The sequence below is a fragment of the Pavona decussata genome, unplaced genomic scaffold, assembly GCF_977016875.1.
Source record: "Pavona decussata unplaced genomic scaffold, jaPavDecu1.1 SCAFFOLD_336, whole genome shotgun sequence".
NCBI classification, from domain to species: Eukaryota; Metazoa; Cnidaria; class Anthozoa; order Scleractinia; family Agariciidae; genus Pavona; species Pavona decussata.
In genome coordinates, this window is record NW_028145724.1 from 224,571 (window position 1) to 244,483 (window position 19,913).

Genomic DNA, 19,913 nt, shown 5'->3' on the forward strand with positions numbered 1-19,913 from the left:
TTGTGAGAGAAACTATTAACTCAGATCGATACATTTCAAACCACAATGACTTACACCTTTCATGACATTTTATTGTAACTTTTACATCTGTTTATAGCTTCAAAACATTTAAATGTTAAAATCAAGTGTTATAGATCACTCAGGACAATCAATAAATAAATATCAATAAATATTGTTTTGTTTAATGACACATTTATCAGTCATTAATGGTAAACAATTGGGTTCAAACTATACCTCCATATCATGGTGAACTTGCATCTCCTCTATAATTTGTTTATGTTGTGTCTGCATTTTTAATGAAAAAAGTCAATTAATTCAAACAATTTGAAGTCAGCTAAATTCCACAACAAAGTATCGAGTGAGTGTAAAATATATATTACACTCAATCAACACATCCATCACATCATAGCTAGATCCCACAAGTGTTACACTTTATGATCACTTGATTTACTTAAGTGGGAACCCTGGGATTGAGTGTTAGCTATGCAGTGCAGACGAGGCCTTACAAACGTGTAGACAGGGCCTCAAGGGGTGATTTACAAAACAACTCTCTACAGCAGCCAGAACTCAGGCTAAATTACTATTTTTTAATGGTAGACCAAGGCGTAATTTTTGCTACAATTATGGCCTAAGTGCCATTCCAGAGGCTATGATTTACCAATGCACTTATGTGCGGTATTTGTGTTTTTTATTAGATAATAGTTCATTTAAATGTAAGAAGAGCTGGCAAAATATCATTGCCTAAGTGCCAGCATTTCCCAAAGAAGAATCTACCCTTTTATAAAAACATTGACAAAGCAATCTATTCAGGAACAAAAAACTCAGAAGTAAATTTTGAACAAAACATTAACACTTAACTTAGATCTTAGATAAACAGTCACTAAGAATTCTTTTTCACCATTAGCTCTAAAACTAACAAGTTTATTTAGTTTTCTTCTGTGCTCAGAGTACGATCTGGCACTCATTACAAACACTAATATTATTTATAAAAGCATTATTCTGGCTTTCCAAATGTTTTTTCAAATATGACCGTTTGATTTGTTGTGGCAGTTTAAGTGACATTTTCCAAAAGAATCTATGTCTTGTTGCCGCAAGTCAGTGTCTAATCACTTTTGTAGTACATGTACTCTGAAAATCAAACTCAGGGAGCAAACTACTCAGGAAATATTCAAAGTTGTGCTTCCAGAAGCATGATCTTATAAACATACCTTCTTTCAGCAACAGCACTTAAAAAGAAGTTATGGTTTGCCATAATAATATATCTTAGCAAAACATAAATAATTAAGGCTGTAACCTGGCAGTGCTTGTTTGCAACTCATGAGTCTGACTTTTATGAAAATATTGGCAAGGAAAAATTCTAAGAAATAAATTCCACTGGCAGAAAAGTTATATGTTAGCACAATGCTGTACACCTGATTAGTCTAGATACTCCATTGATTCATTTGAATGGTGAGAATACTCACAAAACAGGCCCTGAGTTTTTGGCCTTCAAAGATTTACACAGTTTTCACACCTCATTATAGCAATTGCCAATGAGATCATTCCACCCACCAATGGAAAGCAACACAAGAATTCCCTACAGAGACTCATTACAAAACAATCTATTGAGAGAAGGGCTTAGTGATCGCATTCTACGTAGGAGACGATTGCACGGAAGAGCAGCTAAAGGATATTTTAAATCTGAAACAGAAAATAGTGTTTGGATGTCCCGAGGCGATTCTCAACAATTACCGACACATTTTTTTGTCACCTAAAGCTAAATATAAAATGTGTCTTTATCGATGAGAGTCATTGTATAGCGAAATGGTAAGTATGTCTATTTATATTTACTTTAAAACCGTGTGTACTTCATTTAAATCCAACTTCTTTGGAAAAGTGTATGCCAGCAAACTTAGGTCAGGCCGTGATACAAAGCCAAGAAATCGAGTGGAGTCTAATTTATATGCAAACATTGATTACTACATCACTGCATAGATGACATTGGAAGAGTTTTATTTGTCTAAAAGTGACTTTTGAAAAAACATTTAAAATAACAACACTCCACTTCCAGACTACTGGTTGTGTTGTTCATTCCGTGAGCTTTAAGGATTCCATTTTTTTGTGTATGTGCAAGCTCCCTTTATGAGCAGTCTGTAAACAGTTGTGTAATATCTGTGTATTTGGATAGATATAAGTTTAAGCTTAGTTTTAAATTTTCTGTTTTGCTACAGGAGAAAGGACACGGCTACTGAGGAAGCATTCAGGAGGGATTATGGATGGTTGGCAGAACTAAGGTGATTATTACATAGGGATGTGCCATTTGTTGCTCTCACTGCTACAGAAACAGAAGAAACAAGAAAACAATTATCAAAGACCTATGCATGTAACATTGTGTCCAGATTATAGGTGATCCGAATAAACGGAACATTCAATATGCTGTGGTTGATATAGATCATGGAGACTTATATGAAACCTATAAACCAATAATTGATGATGACCTAGATGAGAGACAATTGAGTGCCACTTAAGTAATGGTATTTTGCAGAAGGAAAGAGTACATGAAGGAACTGTTTTAACTTTTCAGTCAGTCACTGGGGCCATGTAAAAGCATATGCACGGCCTAACGGAACTGAACCATTGGATGACTGCACACGGTTATTTGCAATGTACCATAAAAAGACACACGATCTTGTGAAAAGAACGATTGAACCTGAGTTCTGCAAGGAAAATGGAAGTGTCCGGGTTGTATTTTGTACAGTTGCCTTTGGAATGGGTGTCAATGTGAAGGGAGGCAACATGGTTATACATTTGGGACCATCGACTGGGATTGATGATTACCTCCAAGAATCTGGTAGAGTCGACAGAAACAATGAAAAGGTACATGCAGTCCTTTTAAGATATAAAGGCAGTACACGGAGCCGTAACATCACTGAGCAAGGAAATGAAGGAGTACACCAGAAATGAAAATGTTTGTAGGAGAACTCTGCTTATGAAATCATTCACTGCAAGTCCATCTCAGAACCCAATTATACATACATGTTGCGATATTTGTGCAGAAAAATGTATCTGTTTATGTACCTGTGGAGCCAAGGAATGTGTGTAAAGAAAAATGCAAAAATGTGATCACCAGTCCAGCTAAGAAAAACTACTGAAACACGCTGTTTCAGGAGATAAAACAACCAGCTGCAATAATAAGAGCAAGTTGCAAGGAGAAACGGCTAAACTGCTTAGAGACAATTTATTGCAGTACAGGATGCAGCTCGTAGGTAATCTCTCATGTGAAAAGTTAATTACAGAACTGGATTTAGCGACTGGCTTCTCCCTACATCTGATAGACTCTATAGTTTGTTGTGCAAGAGAGCTAAATAGCATGGAAATGCTTCTACAGAAGTTCAGCTTTTTCGAAAAATCACATGCTGAATATGTCTGGCAGTGTTTGTGTGACCTGAGTGAAAGTAGCAGCAGTGACTCAGACAATTCGGTTATGCATGAAGCCTGTGAATCTGAAGACAGCGACATTGCCAGTTCATTTGTCAGAAGGCATCGTCATTATGTTTTAGACAGTACTGATGGGAGCGAATAAGAACTAAAGTGACATTTAGCTTGTATGTTGAATCTTCTGTCATGTCATCTTTGCCATCTGCTACTTTAAATGCGTGGTTCCAGAAAATTCCCATACCCCCCCCCCCCACACACACCCACACACATGTTTTATTTCGCCTTCAATTGTCCATCCAGTAATATAAAATATTTGTGCTAATACTTTCCGTTAAATTATAATATTGTAACCTTTAAAAATCCCTTCTCTCCCTCCAAGTGCAATATCATTTGTCTATTCATGAGGAGGGTACTAATAGTTTCTGGAACCACACAATGTTTGCAACCAGTTTGATTATTAATTTCATTCTGCGTTCAGATACTGTTTCGATTAGTATGGTGACACATCAGTTTTTTGCTTTATTGTTTAAGTTTGCTTCAATATCTTTTGTAGTACCCTGATTGGCAGCCTTATAAAGAACTAGGGTTTGCAATAATGTACAAAACTAGTTAAACCCAGTCATGGTATGCATAGAAATATTTCTCAAATTAAAATTCTTATATAGTTTTTATATAGTTTCTAGTTTTACGTTTTTAAGCGCTGATGAAAATAGTCTTATTGATATCGGCGCTATATAAGTTTTATTATTATTATTATTATTATTAAAATTATTCCTTCATGGAAAGACATGAACGCACCAATGAGCAATTTTAGCTGAAAATACATGTGCCAAATATCACAATGTACAAAAATACAAGGATACAGTGGATGTTTTCGTAATAGACTACAAGGTTTCAGTTGCACCTCACTACAAATCACAGAAAGTAGCGTTTTCCAAAATATGGTTTGCCCATATAACCTTGATGTATCATTCAGTATTAGATTTGCAAAGGTCCACCTCCATACCTAGATTTGATAATAACGCTTTGTGCTAAACCTCTTAAGAGACTGACTAATCCATGTCTTAAGCTTTTCACAGTCAATATCATCTAGAAGGCTGTTTGGCATTTCCTCAAAGGCAGAGTGCGCTCTCCCTGGGATAATGCTGTACACTTGTGCAGGAAGTAAACATTCTACAAGGGCTAAAACGTCCACCCCTCCTATGTGGACATCATGGTATGTTTCCCAGGGACCCTTTTATTTCAGAAGTTTCGTCAAAATTTCTGAGAATTTCGTCAGAAGGCATTGTGCTTCTACCAACACGTTTGATAGTTTTGTCAGTAATTTAACCTCAATAGCTTTGACAGTCATTCTTGAACAACTTATTATCATGTTCGATCTCCAGATCCATTGGATGGTTTGTATCTGGTTTCCCTTGATGATTGACAAACCTACTCCAAGTGAGTGAGGGAGCCAATCTAGGAGACAACAGTGAATTTACTTGGGCTTGAAGTCGAAGCATGGCAAATGAGTACTTAGGACAGTTCGACACCTTGAAGTAGAGACAAAAATATTTGTACAGCCCGATGACACGACCACCGTCTCCATGTTTAATTGTATCATTGTGGTCTAGGTGCAGTAACAGCAATATGAGAAGCTGATGGATGTAGTTTCTCACGTTGTCAACTTTCTGGCTCTGTTCTGTTGCAGGCTTCCACAATCCCATGCTTCTGTTCCTCATGTTTTTTCAAGGTAGTTGGCCTTTTGTAGGCTTTCTGGCATACTCGACACTTAAGATCATTGCTTGTGGGTGCAGTGTGGCTTAACTCTGGTACACTATAAACAACATATTCCTCCAGAAAATCTTTGATAACTTTAACCACATAACTTCTCTTGCCTTCTACATCAAGTCCACTGCCTTCATAGATGTTTTTGTTGGCTTTTCTTCCACACTTGCCATTCCAAAATGCACCAATGCTCCATTGATAAAATAGGCATCTGTAACTTTGTCTATGAACTCAGCAGAAGCATAATAACGGTTGTGGGGGTCATTTGGCACATTTCTGGCATCAATGGCATTTCTCATGGCATACAATGTTCCAGTGTCTCTAGCAGATTTGGTATCATAAAAATGATGCCATATTACCTGGCAAAAACAAAAGTTATTCCTATAAGGCTTTAAGTTCTTTCTCTATGTGTGTGTGTGTGTGTGTGTGTGGGGGGGGGGGGGGGGGGGAACAAAAGTATTGAAATGGAAATTACATAGGTCTCACAAACATTACAGATGCCTTAGACACTTTTGTATGGCTCAAGTCTATAAAATAGCCATATATCCCCTGGATCTTTTCCTGATGCCCTCTCCCTCTTCTATGGAATTTCAAAAAATTGAGCTTTATAATTCTCTTTAAAGTTGTAGAGAACACCCCCCCCCCCCCCCCCCACATACAGGAATTTCCTATCTCTTCGGTGCAAAGGAGTATGTAGTTTTCTTGGAAGTACACACTCAGAAATGCCGCATATTATGAAATTTAACTCATCTCTAATCAAATAGCAATACCAACATCCACACCATTTGGGCATGGAAATCTTCCATCTTCGGAATAAGGCCTTCTAGTCTGAGGGAGTCCTGGCATCTTGCATTGCAGACTGGGCTACCTTATGCCTTTCAAATGTTAGATAGTCTCCACCACTAAGAACGTTCACTGGTTTGCTTTCAGCCGAGTCTTCATCATTTCCAGGAACATAGTCATGGACAAACCGCAAAATATCCATCATTTCCTCTTCATATTGTTCATTTTTATGAAGAACTCCAAGATTTACCTGAAATGCCAAAAGGTTATTTGAATAAATCACACTATCCAGACATGAACAGACTTAGAGTGAGATGATCAGGGGAAGAAAAAGAACTGAAAAGAACAGCAATCATATGAATTCGAATGCACCCACTGCATGCTGGTAAAAAGCAATCAATCCATGCTGAGTCCTACATCACCATACTGAACTATCTTACAATACAACATTTTATTTACCTCATCCCATGGAGGTATTTTAGTCTTACAGAGCTAATTTATACCTTTTCTGTTTTCTGGCGTGTCTGATCCATATGGTTGTGGCTTATGCAGGAGGGTAAATAATCTTTCATCTAGGACAGAGAAGGAATATACTGGGCCCATTTATGTCCCACAAGTACAACAAGGTCTCTCTGCAATAACAATCGTCAAAACTTTGCAGCAAGGTTGAAAAAGGGATCTCGTTGACATTTTCCTTTGGTTCGTCTGAAGAAAGGTGGTTTGATGACACTCGGTTCTTGAATGCTACAATTTGGAACATGTGATGGTCTTTGTTCCTGTTCTTCAGTGTCATTTGCCGAGGATTACACCTCATGTCAACATTATTCCCTGTAAAGGAATATCCTGGATGCATGGAGGCCCTATGGGTATGCAGCTTTGCCTCCCTTTCCTTGATTTGGTTCTCGTTCTCAGCAGTCTGAGCTTGCTTTAATGATTCCAAAATCTCCACCTCTGTCTTCACCCCGATCTCAACTTCTCCTTTCCATTCCATTAACTTGCTGTCATACCCTTGTTCAAGTTTCTCCATTAACGTGCTAGTGGAGTTGTAACTTAGACACGTATTTAGAGAGGCTAATCTCTTGAAACTAATTTTCTTCAGACCCCCTTTCTTTAGTACAATAGACTTCACACGTCTGGTGGCATCAAGGTCTGAATTGAAGCTTGAAATAAGCTGGCAACCAGCATCTAACGTAGGAGGGTGTAGTGCTTCGCCTTCCTTGTGACATTTCCAGCCTGAGATGGGTTGCTGACTGATGCCACTAGGAACTTCAAGAATAGGGGGCACCGTTTTGACAACTCGATTCATAGATGTCACTCCATTTCAGACTGACAAGGTCTTCTCTCGTTTTTCACCTTAATAGGGATGGCTCTGATAGGACACACAGTCCTGTCAATTCCCTGTTGATGAGATTGCAGACCTTCCCATGAACAACGTTCTGCCATTCCTTGTTTTGAAGCAGGGTATTAATAACAGATTCTATGGAGCCAGGGCAAAGCTGGCGGATAACACAGGCCTTGTCTTCATAGAGAGCCATTCATCTAGAGGGACTATTTGGATGGAAAGTGTATGACAACCTTCAAAACAAAGGAAATGAGTACCAGATTAGTTGATATTTCGACAAAATTGATAAAACCTAAGGTGGAGTCGTTTGAATAAAAAATATCACAAAAGAAATAAATACGCAAAATCGCATGGGGTATACAGATGGACTGGCAATGTCTGTAATAATTTGATTAAAATGTTTGAGTCCAAGTTAATACTGTACAAAATAATCATATATTTTAGGCCAAATCGTTGGACCTTAAATTTCACTTCAAGAATAGTCCTTTGTGTGTTGGGAAATAAGAATTCCTAGTGCTAGAGTGGCTCTTAAAAGTTACGACAGCTTCAGTTAATTTGAAAGTTTCAAAACAGGATAAATTTATCGAGTGCAGAAATTTGAGCTTAGTTTTCAACAGCAAATCGTAACAATGACAAAACATTATAACCATGAATACTCTATTTTCAAACTAACCTCGGTTAAAATACTCTCTTCCTCATGGAAATCTTTGAGACACAACTTGTGTTGTTGCATCTCTACATAACAGCGCCGCAATCGAACTGTCGGTCGAAGGGGGATCATCACACGCTACAAACAGGGCTCTTTTGTTGCTCTTTTGCTTGCTCAACCACGACCTGAATGCCGTGCTTGCCGTTTTACAGAAGTTATGCCTCCTTTCTCCTCTGTAATGGCCTTCCTCGATGATTCGAGGCTTTCCCTCACTCCTTGAAGCTTTTGAAAAGGGTTGCGTTCTTGTCGGCACAGTTACGACAAAATATTAGTTAACAAACAGTCACTAGAGATCTCCTTTCCCAGTATTGACTCGAGATTAAAACAAGCTTCTGTTTTTTTCCGGCTGCCTGAAGTTGTCAACTTACGCCTAAAATCTTTGTTAGAAACAACTTTCGTGCAAAGTAAACAAATTTCCTCCTTCAATGATGGAGATATACACACACGTTCAATAGATTTTGTGGGAGTGGAATCAAAACATTCTGCCATCATAGTAAAGGACTCGCAACTGTAACCTGAAACCCCAAATGCAAGACACGCCACTCCCCACTTTTGCAAATAAAAATCCTTTAAGCGAGACAAGTCGACCTCTCACTACTTCGTCACTCGACCTCTCACGACTTCGTCGCTCGCGCGTGGTCTAAAAAAGCTCATAAAAAAGCTCGCTCAGCTCGTCAGACTCGCGAGGTCGACTTGTAGCAAGTCTAGGACAAGCATCACACTCACATGTCCAAAAAACTGCCAATGAAATGTAAAAGAAAATTCCGGATGTTCAACCTGTTTGCCGTGAAAAGGTCAGTGGAGCATTCACCCCTTTTGGAGATTACCACACTTCAGTGGTTGATTAAAATAAAAGTTATTTTCCTTGATATCTTGTGTAGCTAAAAAAAAACCTATTTTTTCAGTGTTCGACACTAACGCTTGCCCGATTGCCCGGGGCAAGTAAAATGATTCAATGGGCAAGTAAAACTACGGTAAAAGTTGCCCGATCGGGCTAGCAGATGTTTTGCTCCTGTTCACAGTGTGTCCAGCAGGAAATAAAGCAAATTGAAAACTCTTTGCTGTCAGTTTATTTATTGTGTTTATATGGGTACCTACCTTGGGATATTTTCATACCCGTTAGCCGTAGATTGAAAAAAGATACATATTTAACAGTTTGAACAAGATACAACGAAACGAGCACGAAACACTGTGTACAAAATCGTGGCCGCCATGTTTTTTTAACCCGCAAAGAATGTTGGTAAATTTACCGTACCCAGGCTCCAAGCGGCCAAATTTACGCTTCATATTTTCCCGGGATTTTCACAGCGATCAAATTGTTGAAATGAGTCGATTTCAGTTTGGGTTTTCAAGGAAAAAGCGAAAGAACGATGAAAGGGAAGAAGAGAGGGAAAAAGGAAGAGAAGTTGACGAAGTTGAAGAGACATGGGGGTTGTCTTGATGCTTAGCTTTAGGTTGGAGATGGACAATAAACGGCGAGCGAAGCGAGCCGGCGATTTTTTGGGCAACCAAAAAATACGCTAGGCAGCAAAAAATAGAGACTTGGTTGCCCAAAGGGCAATTTAGCAGGAAAGTTAGTGTCGAATACTGTTTTTTCATAAACATAGCCCCATCAAACATTTAAAATAGCAGACAGAAGTCAGACAGCAGTCAGCATGCAGACGCCTGGGTCCGGTTGTTCGAAAGCTGATTAAAGCTAATCAAGGATTAAAAGTTAACCTAGGATTTCATTTCTCTTGTTGAAAAATGTTTTCAAAAGCTTATTTTTAGCTAGATGTGAAGATTAGGAAAGTCGAATCTGAAGGGCAGAAAAACTTTGGAAAAATTTTCATTGAGTATTATTTAACTGGATTCAAAATTGACGCTAGTCCTGGGTTAGCTTAACCGCACTTTGAACAACTCAGCCCTGAATGCTAGAAATTCTCAACATTTGATCAGAGATGAGATTCCAATAATTTTGTATCCTTTGAGGAGTCTATCAAACGTTTTAACACCAGTGTAAGCTATCTTGCTTTCTATAATTTAATAGCCATTTTAAACACCTCAACAAGAACTTTTAAAAGGCAACCCACAACATAATACTGCAATTTATGAAAGGCCCCCCTTAACAACTTGTTATAATGAAAAGACCAAGCATTAATTTGTATTGAAAAGAAACTGTTAGCTTCAAGCAGAGCTATCCAACCAGGAGATTGCAATATGAACACTGACAACTCCATACATAAGATGGTAGCCCATAAGCCCACCTTCCAGTATACCAAAATACATGCAAACTTGGTAACATCGCTGAGGGAATATCATCAAAAGGTTGGAGCATATTGCATGTGACACCTTCAGTCTGGTAGCAGGCTGCAAAAATATACCATGGACTGTAAGATCTGATGGTGTACTATGGCAAAGAGAATCAGAGGCATGCTTATTCATGTCCAGGGGCTCTCCGTGTAACAAGACTACCATAACTAGAAAATAACCTGTACTAACCTGCTCATGTTCATATTCAGACTTCAAGAAGGAATAGTCATAGCGCAGCTTGTTGAAATCACTGTTAATAAAGCAGAATGTCAGTCCAATACAAGAGCATGTAATATAAACATTTTAAAGAGAGAGAACAGTGAAATTTGTATGTATCCTGTATACCCATATATAACAATTATTATTATAATAATAATTTCTTTGTCACTAACTGAAAAAAAATACCCTTTGTCATTTTTATTCACCAGGCTTAAAACATAACATCACATTCCTTTCACATTTATGCCATTTATCAAATTCAAATCCAAGCAGTATGTAGGATGGAAAGCACTCTTATGTTGCAGACTGCAGTCCAAAAGGTAGGTTATGTTGTTCAAGAATGGTTTTGATTTTATGTTAGGTTTAGTTTCTTTTGTGCGTGTGCTATAGGTTTTATGCGTGCGTGAGCACTTTCAAAATAGTTGACGTAGGCTGAAGTTGTGCATATATTTTTTACGGTATTCGTGTACTTTTTGAGACTTTTGACTTTGAGACTTTTGAGACGTTGCCTTTTAGACTTTGACTTGTAAACGTAACAGAAAGACTTTCAGATTATATTGAGCTTCATTCATCCTGGTTGTAATCGTTATTTTCCTCACTGAGACCGTTCCATCAGCGGGAACAATTTTGGAGACATCGAATGGATCTACAAGTTGGCAAATAGTGAAAAACAACCAGGATTACGGACAACAGCGAGATGTCAATGCGCAACAGACATTTGGACGAAACAGAAAACTTGGCGAGACTGAATTAAGAAACTAACACCGGAGAACAAAAAGGGCGAGTGAAGCTTCTTCAGAACCAAAAAAGGTGTGGCAAGACCCGTCTAACAAAAACCCAACATCAACTTAATGCACTGATCGCCAAAGGATCTCAAGAGGCAAGTAAGAAAAACATCTGCACAGGGATCCAGAAAGTTAGTACAGGATTTGACTTTATTAAGAAAACAATAAATTACCAGTTTAATAGAGGCCATCACCCTTGGCAAGGGAGGTGGCGAAGAAACCAAAGAAAAGGACGTAAACACTGTTATTGAAAAGCTGGAAAGCACCTTGGAAAAAAAAATTAGTGAGCAAGTGAACGAGACAGCACAGAGCACAGAGAGTTTTTAATGGGGAAGAAAACTAACTTCCATCAATTGGACTGTCGAAGACGGTATCGCTTCAGTAGGACACTGTGAGTCAAATGTGGTAGGACAGAGATCCCATGAAGTCAACAATGCCAACCTGAGATTAGAAAGACTGGGATGAGAACAGGAACAACAACAAGAAGAACGTCGCAAGCAAATGACAGCGCCTTGAGTTCGCATGGAGGAGGCACGAAGAGTTGTTGAATTAAATGAAGTTAAGACAAGATTGGTGGAAAGCAACATGACAAAACCTGTTTGCACTGGAGAGCAACTCAGCGAGAACGAACTTACTCTCCATACAGTTTCACAGGCATTAAGGGGTTGCCTTGTGGTCTTTTCCGGTGATAACAAGACAGAATACAAGTCATGGAAGGCAGCCTTCATGTCCATCATGGACGAAGCCCAAATGATGGTCAAAGACAAAATGCTACAACTACTGAGCAGTTTTTTGGGCGGGCCTTAAGAATGGTAAAGGATCTCGGATACTCCTAAAACGTGTACACGAGAGCAAACCAAAAGCCAGAAAAAAAGTTCAGAGGTGAGAGGTGCATCCAGTTGAAACATCTGACGACACTCAAGAGCGTGGAGAACCAAGAAGACATGGAAGAGTTTTAACCCATTACGCACCTTGAAGGCCAAAACCGGCCGTGATTTTGGGCACAATAGTGCGCACTATGCGTTTGGAGCCTACCTCCCCTAGAAGGGATTTTTTGTCCCCTATTGTTCTCATTGTCTTCAGAAATGACTGACCAATCAGAATTCACTTACTGCGCATATATTTTTAGGTCTTAGGGGGACCAAAACAAAAGAGCTTTTTGTCTACAAGAAGCCGTGTCATATTTCAATTTTTGTTGCCTTGTGGGCCGTGTGGCTAAATTTTTAGTTGCCAATTGTCGCGTTTTCCGAAGGAAAACACACTTTTTTGAAATGGTAAATCGATAGAACTAATAAGGAATACTCAGCAGTCTCAACAGCGGAAATCAGAGAAATAACAGTGAAGAAATTGCGCTTTGAGTACCAATTGTTGTTTTATCCAGGCGAGGAGCGAGCCGACAGCTTAAATCATTATTCAGGCCATGGACTTTCTGCGAAATTTTCAAGTACTTCTGGGAATTCAACAGCCAAAAAATTATAGGTTTGATTGTGAATTTGTACTGAAATACAATTCTAACTGACCGATTCTTCTGAACAGTTTTTGCGAAATATTTGAAAAACGTGCCCCGCACGGGTCGATAAATTCGCTTCAAAATGAACTTGTAGTTCCTTCAAATCGTTTGCACGTCTATCGTCTCGCATTTATAATTATACACGTTTCTTTCTAAAGCGTAAACAAAGACTTTTCTGAATAAATTTTTCATTTAGGAAAGCTTTCTGTGTGTTTTTCTATTTTCAATGAGAAAACGTGACAACTGTGTAATCTTGCGTAAACAAACACATGCTCTTAAGACGGATCAAATTTCACCCTTGTGACGTGCGGATCAAATTTCATCGAAATTTCGGAAATTTTTACCTTCAAGTTTGCTTTTTGGAAAATTTTTAATAGGCAACTAGTGTATTTTATTCCATAATTAGTAATTTTAAGTATCTTAGACCAAAGGGGTGTTGTTTTTTTGCCCTGTAAGTTATGTATTTTTACTGCACATGGGGTAGGAAATAACCACTTTGCAAATTTTGCTGAATTTTGGAAAACCTCTGGAAACGGCTGGTGCATAATGGGTTAAGCCGTCCTTCACTGTTGCGTGGAGGAGAATTGAATGGTCAGAGCCTCAACCTCACCGCAGAGGAGAAACAGTCAGTGAAAGACATACAGGCATACGAGTACTGGTGTTTTGAAAGACAAGAAGAAGACAACTTTAAATCACTCAACGTTCAAATCACTCCAAATTGTGCATGAAGCACAAGAAGAAACTGCAGAGTATGGAAAGAGGAGAACCCACAGACCGGATGAGCAGTAACATTTCAACAAAGTCTTAACACAATGAGGAATAACGGGAAGTGTATTTTTGACTGCTGCAGAGAACATCATCCACCATGGGTGGGCAAACCCTTTAAAGAGTTGCCTGTTCAAAGAAGGAAAGAACTGATCACAAGGACCATGTTTTTGTTGTTTAGTGGCGGGTCACAAGAGTAGAGATTGCCCTAAGATGCGACAATGTGGTGTCGATGGATGCATAAGCAACAGACACAGTTACTACTTGCATGAACACAAACATACACGACAAAGAATACACAGTCAGCCCAGCCAGCTTTGACCAGAGGCATCACCATTCAGCCAGAGCCAGCAGCTTAATTCAAGAGGTGAACCCAGATCAGGATCTCCCCTTGAAATCAATAATGGACCGTTACCTAAGAGTACGCACCCAACAGTGAAGACACACAACTAGCTGCGCCGAGCCTGTATCATTAATGGTTTTGCTAACCTTAATCAGTAGTGGACCAAAATTTATGTAGGTAAACGTCAAGCTAGATCCATGCTCCACAGGTTCATACATGACAGAAGCAGCCGCAGGAGAGCTTACACTACATGGTGAACTGCAGACCATTATGATTGCAAGCACGGCTGGGGTGGAAGTCACAAAGTGCTCTAGACAAATAGAACTAACAGTGGCCAACATCGAATCAGAGTTCACAGCTAAACGGGAAGCAAATGTACTAAACAAGATCATAAGTGATACACAAGCCATTGAATGGTCAGAGCTGACGACCAAATGGCCCACCTGATTCCGATCCCATTCCAAAGAGTAGCCAAATGACAGCATATTGACGTATTAATCGGAAGTGACCATCCCTTATATCACCTTGCACTGCAAGAGATTTGTGGACATGAACCAGACAACCCTGTAGCAAGACTAACAAACCTAGGATGGGTTTGTTTTGGACCTACAATAGTGGAAGAGTACCGTTGCAAAACCAAGTCTTACTTCACCCATATATATCAAACCAGCCACATCATAAGCAGAGAGTAAGTTGATGACCTACTAAGAAGTTTCTGGGAGCCCAAATCAGTGGGTATCACAGAGTCTAAAAGCCAAGTATTCATACTAGATGAAAAAGCTGCTCTTTACCATAAAAGAAAGACCAAAGAGAAGACGGATGGCATGAGATGGGAATCCCTTGGAGGAATGGAGAAGCAAGTTTCGATGACAATTATGAGACGGCACTGTCGAGACTAAAGATGCAAGAAAAGTCGCTGCTTAAAAAAGCCCCTAAAATATCAGATGCCTACAACCAAGGCTTCAAAGCCTACAGAAAGAAAGGGTACATCACAAAAGTGCATTTAACAGAAGAAATCCAGTGGTTCCTTCCGCACCACCTAGTAATAAGAGAAGACAAGAAAACAACAAAAGTAAGCATTGTCTTTGGTGCCGCTGGGATATACAATGGAAAAGCCTAAACGATGCAATTCTACCCGGTCCAAAACTACAGAGAGAATTGTTGGATGTTCTAACCCAACTTCGCTAAGCGCCTATCTATTGCCCTGTCTGCGGATATTTCCAAGATGTCACGTCAAGTTGGGATCAGCAGCAAAGATCGTCCCTACCATAGATTCTTGTGGAAGGAGTTTGACAACATGAGAGACCCTGATGTCTATGAGTTCAGTTGAGTTCTATTTGGAAATACGGCATCACCCTTTTGCACCCAGTTTATCCTACCGACCCATGAACAGGAATATTCCACTCCATATCCAAGTGCTGCTGTAACGATCGAGAACTCAATGTACGTATACCATGTCTTGGATTCCTGTGAAACTGTCAAGGAATAACAGACGTTGCGACAAAAACTATCAGAACTGATCGGAGGAGCAGGCTTCAAAATGAGAAAATGGTCACCAAACTTAAAATTTCTGTCATGGAAGAAATACCTCCAGAAGATTGCTTCATCAACGACTTTGGCTGCATGAGAGCAAGGAGGAGGATACCACGCTACGTCATTTCTGACAATGGTATGCACTTTGTCGGTGTAGAGAGAGAATTATGATGGTTGGTAGGTGATTTCAACCCCAACGACATAGTCAAAACAATTGACAAGCAGTACTGAATCGAATGGAAGTTCCACCCACCTGCAGCACCCCACTTCAGAGGAGTATTTGAAGCAATGATAAAAGGTGCTAAGAGAGCCAGTTCGCAGACGTGCTGCTCGCTAGTTTTATCTAAAAAATTCTGTATTAGCACTAGAAGAAGCCACATGGCGAACAACACAGAGGATAGCAGCGCTGGACTCATGCGTCGACGATCGGACAATGAAGAGCCACCACCAATACCCTCCGGTAGCCACTCCAAACTTGATTCTACAATCAAGTCTATTCTGAGAAAGAGAGTCGATGAATGCCAAGACAGCAAAAAGTCTTGCTTGGTTCTCTTGGCAAGAATCAAAGTACTGGAGCACCATGCAGCAGAGGGCACGATCCCCAAGGGCCTTCGCATTCGAAACATTAAAGCCAAAGGCAATAACGAAACTCTGCAAGCGAAATTCGACGACATTATTCGTGAGGCAGAACTCAAGCTGCTGGACGCTGCTATTGATAATCTCTGCACAGATGTAGAAGCTAACCGGGAAGAGCTCAGAGCAAGAGAAGCAAACGTTGATGGTACCATTTGCAAGTGGAAGACCTACCTTATTCAAAGTAAGGAAATCACTTCAGAGCAGGTGGACAGTCTCGTCGAAATGGCAGCATCATTTGCGGAAAACCTCTCCTCAGACAACGCAGTCAATTGGGCTTCGAAAGCGCCACAAGCAGAAACTACTCTCAAAGAAAGCAAACTGCGAGAAAGCATGGAATCGAACGAGGCCTTTATTCCATCAGAACAGTTGATTCGCCAAATAATCAGGCAGGAAATTCATCACGCAAACGATGTTCAACCTGTCGCCAGCGACCGGCAAAGAAAGGTCTCCTTCTCCAGCAACCCTGGAAGACAAAGTCATTCAAAACGGCAACAACACAAGCCGCGTCGACAGGGTTCATCTAAGTCGCCGCAAAGTTGTTCCAAATCGCCGAGATCTAATCCATCTAAACGGGTCAATCGTCCTCACTTGTCGGCAAAAAACGCCCAGGGCAAAGGTTCTGGCCCCGTAAAATACAGTCGCTCTCCCGAGGAAAAACGGCTTTTCAACTTGGCAACACGACCCCTGTACCACCTTCTTCCACGGAACTTGGAAATCCACAACTTTTCTCGTGTAAATCTCACTGAGCGCCAGTCCAAAGTTCTGGGCATGGGTCTTTAATTTAGGCCTTCGCTCAAGCCTCCCGCGGAAGCTCAGTTTGATTTACAGATCAAAGACTTGTCGCAGAGTTTGCCTACAAGATTTGTTTGCTGATCAACCACAGGATCCTGACTTCAATCCTCGATTGTACGTACCTACTGGTTGGAATCCACCGCGACAAAACCCCGAACTTGAAGACTAACTCTTTGAATTGTGCAAGGAACTCCGGAGAAGCATTTCTGAATGCAAGCCACATTGGAAGGACAATCTCACAAGCCAAGACAGAGCGGAGCTCAGAGAGCTCAAAAGCAACCGCACTGTCAGAGTTTTACCAACTGACAAAAGCTTAGGCCCAGCGCTTCTGTCTACGGACTGGGTCAAAAACAAGACACTCAGACATTTACACGATGAACTTTCATATGCCAAGGTCACTCTCGGGGACTGGTATGTTTACCGTGATATTGTAATTAAGCGTCGTGAACAGCTTATGTCAACATAATGTCAGTTTATTGTCCCTAATGTAGCTAGATTCCTCCATAGTTATGATCATTTTGTTACTCCGGCTAAATTCTGTTATCCCTAAGATACATAAGACGCCTATGGTGGGAAGACCTGTAGCGGCTTCTCACTCCTATATCACCAGGCCTATTAGTATTTTTGTTGATGAGCTTGTAAAGCCTAAAATACGTATGTCTATTGGAGAACACGATCCTGCCTAAATCCAATTGCTTTCTAGTCACCGCGAACGTTGTTTCTCTTTATCCCAATGTGGATACTAAGAAAGTATTGGTAGCACTCGATCTACTTCTTCGAGAGGCACAGGCACCCGAAACTCCATTATTGGTTCAGCTCGCTAGACTTGTCTTAGAGAATAATTATTCATCCTCGGAGTTTAGCTCGGACATCTTTCATCAAGAGTATGGTATCGCCATGGGAACCCCATTTGCTATCACGGTAGCTAATGCATTCATGTATCTTCACGAGAAAGATATCGTAGAAAGATATTCGAGTTATCTTAATCTCTATAAAAGATTCATCGATGACAATCTGGCTATTTGGGACGGCCCTAAAGATACCCTTCTAGAATTTCTTGACAATCTGGGTAGCAAAACAGATCGTATTAAACTTACTTACTGTATTTGCGATAGTAGCATCTCCTTTCTGGATTTGTTTCTCTATAGAGATATTTCATCAAATGTACTGCATTTTCCCACTTTTCAAAAGCCTCTTAACAAATATCTGTATATACCTTTCGAGCCGTTTCACCCTTCTAGCAATAAGAAAGCCTTTATTAAGGGGGAATTAATGAGGTACGCTATAAATAGTTCTTCCTTTGCATCCTTTGCTGAGACTAGGGAGAAATTTTGGAAACGTCTACGGTGAGAGGTTATCCCTTCAGATTTTTGCTTCCACTGTTTCGCGCAATACGTTACAGTGATAGGAAGGGTTGGCTTAGAAGTAAACCTAACAAAAGGTCAGGGGTTAACAATACTATTGTCTTTAAAACCACCTTTTACTGCAGTCACGCACGTATCAAGCATGTTATCAGCCGGATACTACCAGATTTGGATTGCACTGTCTGTTACAAGTCTACTGTAACTTTAGCTAATGTGCAGTTCCAGAAAATATTCATACCCCCCCCCCCCCCCCCGACGGAAGGTCAATGGAAATTCCAAGGGGGGGGGGGGGGGATTAATAGACGGAAATTTCCGAGGGGTTGGGGGGTGTTCCTATGAAGAATTTCTTCAGAGGGTAAGGAAATTCACGATAAAAATTGTAAGCGAGGCACAAAGTTGGCTGACACGAATTTTCAGTCGCCACTGCAGAAAAATATTTATAATCCAGCACAAAAGCAGCGCAAACGATGAATCATTCTGGAAAAAGACATTTTGGTAGAAGCGTTGTCTGGTTAATCCTTCTGATAAGCGAAAGTAACGCGTGACAGGTATTTTTCTTTGTAGTTCGACTTTGTGGCGCGATCAATCAGCCTCATATCATGCCGTGCATGGCTGTGACTTCACAATCATTACAAGTTCGAGTTTTAAATTAAATAAAAGCCCTCTTTACTCGTATTGTAGCATCAAATGAAGAGATTGAAAGTTTTCTGAACAAAGCAACTATTTTGATGAGCATGGCCTTCTCGTAGTTCCACAGGCTAGTTTGCGGTTGAAATCTATTTCTGACACGACGAAATGTACAACGCGCGTGCTGTCAGCGCTGTCGTATTTGATGAATGTATTTCCCACGGAAAATTATTTTACCGCGGCCACAAAATGTGTAATTTCTCCGATGCAATCTTTCACAAAAAAGATTTCTGGAAGAAAGGAAAAAGATTCTGCAGAGATATTTCCATCCAGGAACATTGGAGTTGAAATTTGATCCCTTGGCACCAAATGCGAAACTTTCCCGATATATGCAAATTTTGCTCAAGATTGAATTACGTTGGACCTGAAACAGCGATGTTTATTTTATAAAAACCTGAAATAAAACGTTGAAAACACAAACTTCGTTTCTTTCTCGAATTCATTTCATTCTGAGATGTGAATCCACGAACTAATTAATTTGGAAGTTTTGAAAGGAGAACCTTTTGAAACTGTTCACAAAGGCGGCTTTCAATTCTTGTGCATGCAGCCAGTTTTCGACTAGGTTTTCAAAGTTCTTCAAAATTCTACTTGATAAATTAAAATCCAGCATCATATATTCAATATGCAACTTATATTCATAGCAATTTCTTCAGGGTAATAGCAAACGTTTTTCTGCGGAGGTCATAACGAAAATGAATTTGCTAAGGCGTGCGCCAGTCGTTTTTAGGTGAAAAAGAAAAGTTGTAACAAACGTGATAGAGATAATTTCTTAAGCGCTCCAGAAAATTATAAACGTAAACTACGCAACAACAAAGAATTAAGCCGTGTTTTATTGACCTAAAAAATCGACCATTTTAGAGTTTTTTCCAATATTTCCGGATATAATTTTAGCAAAAAGATAAACAAGTAAAATAGCGAAGTGACGTTGTAAATAGCTAAACTAGTTTAAGAGTAGTCGACGTTGCTTCA

At 39.9% G+C, this 19,913-nt stretch overlaps 2 protein-coding genes and 1 long non-coding RNA gene across 4 annotated transcripts in view; all 3 read right to left on the reverse strand.

Moving 5' to 3' along the window:
* The window catches only part of LOC146453337 (centrosomal protein of 83 kDa-like), a 176,073-nt gene that overhangs the window by 110,503 nt on the left and 45,657 nt on the right, over positions 1-19,913 (reverse strand). For both annotated transcript variants that reach the window (XM_085096714.1, XM_085096713.1), the window contains exons 6-7: positions 10,500-10,560; positions 235-285 (exon numbers count right to left, since the gene is read on the reverse strand). In XM_085096714.1, coding sequence (XP_084952840.1) covers positions 235-285; positions 10,500-10,560 — 112 coding nt within the window. The remainder of the gene's footprint in view (positions 1-234; positions 286-10,499; positions 10,561-19,913) is intronic.
* Positions 287-10,044, reverse strand: LOC146453342 (uncharacterized). Its single transcript, XR_014859522.1, has 2 exons — positions 7,997-10,044; positions 287-1,756 (listed from the first exon to the last, which is right to left on the reverse strand). It is a non-coding gene; the product is annotated as an uncharacterized LOC146453342 (long non-coding RNA).
* Positions 4,185-8,115, reverse strand: LOC146453343 (uncharacterized). Its single transcript, XM_085096722.1, has 4 exons — positions 7,983-8,115; positions 6,471-7,542; positions 5,955-6,217; positions 4,185-5,543 (listed from the first exon to the last, which is right to left on the reverse strand). The coding sequence occupies exons 3-4, from the start codon at positions 5,988-5,990 to the stop codon at positions 5,298-5,300; spliced, it is 282 nt and encodes a 93-aa protein (XP_084952848.1). The 5' UTR covers positions 5,991-6,217; positions 6,471-7,542; positions 7,983-8,115; the 3' UTR covers positions 4,185-5,297.

Bases quoted from the DNA above. Each gene is read 5' to 3' on its own strand.
- LOC146453343 (XM_085096722.1), bottom strand. From the start codon at position 5,990: ATGGAAGATTTCCATGCCCAAATGGTGTGGATGTTG. The intron at 5,544-5,954 runs GTATTGCTATTT...TGTTTTTGCCAG, and splicing joins CCCAAATGGTGTGGATGTTG to GTAATATGGCATCATTTTTA.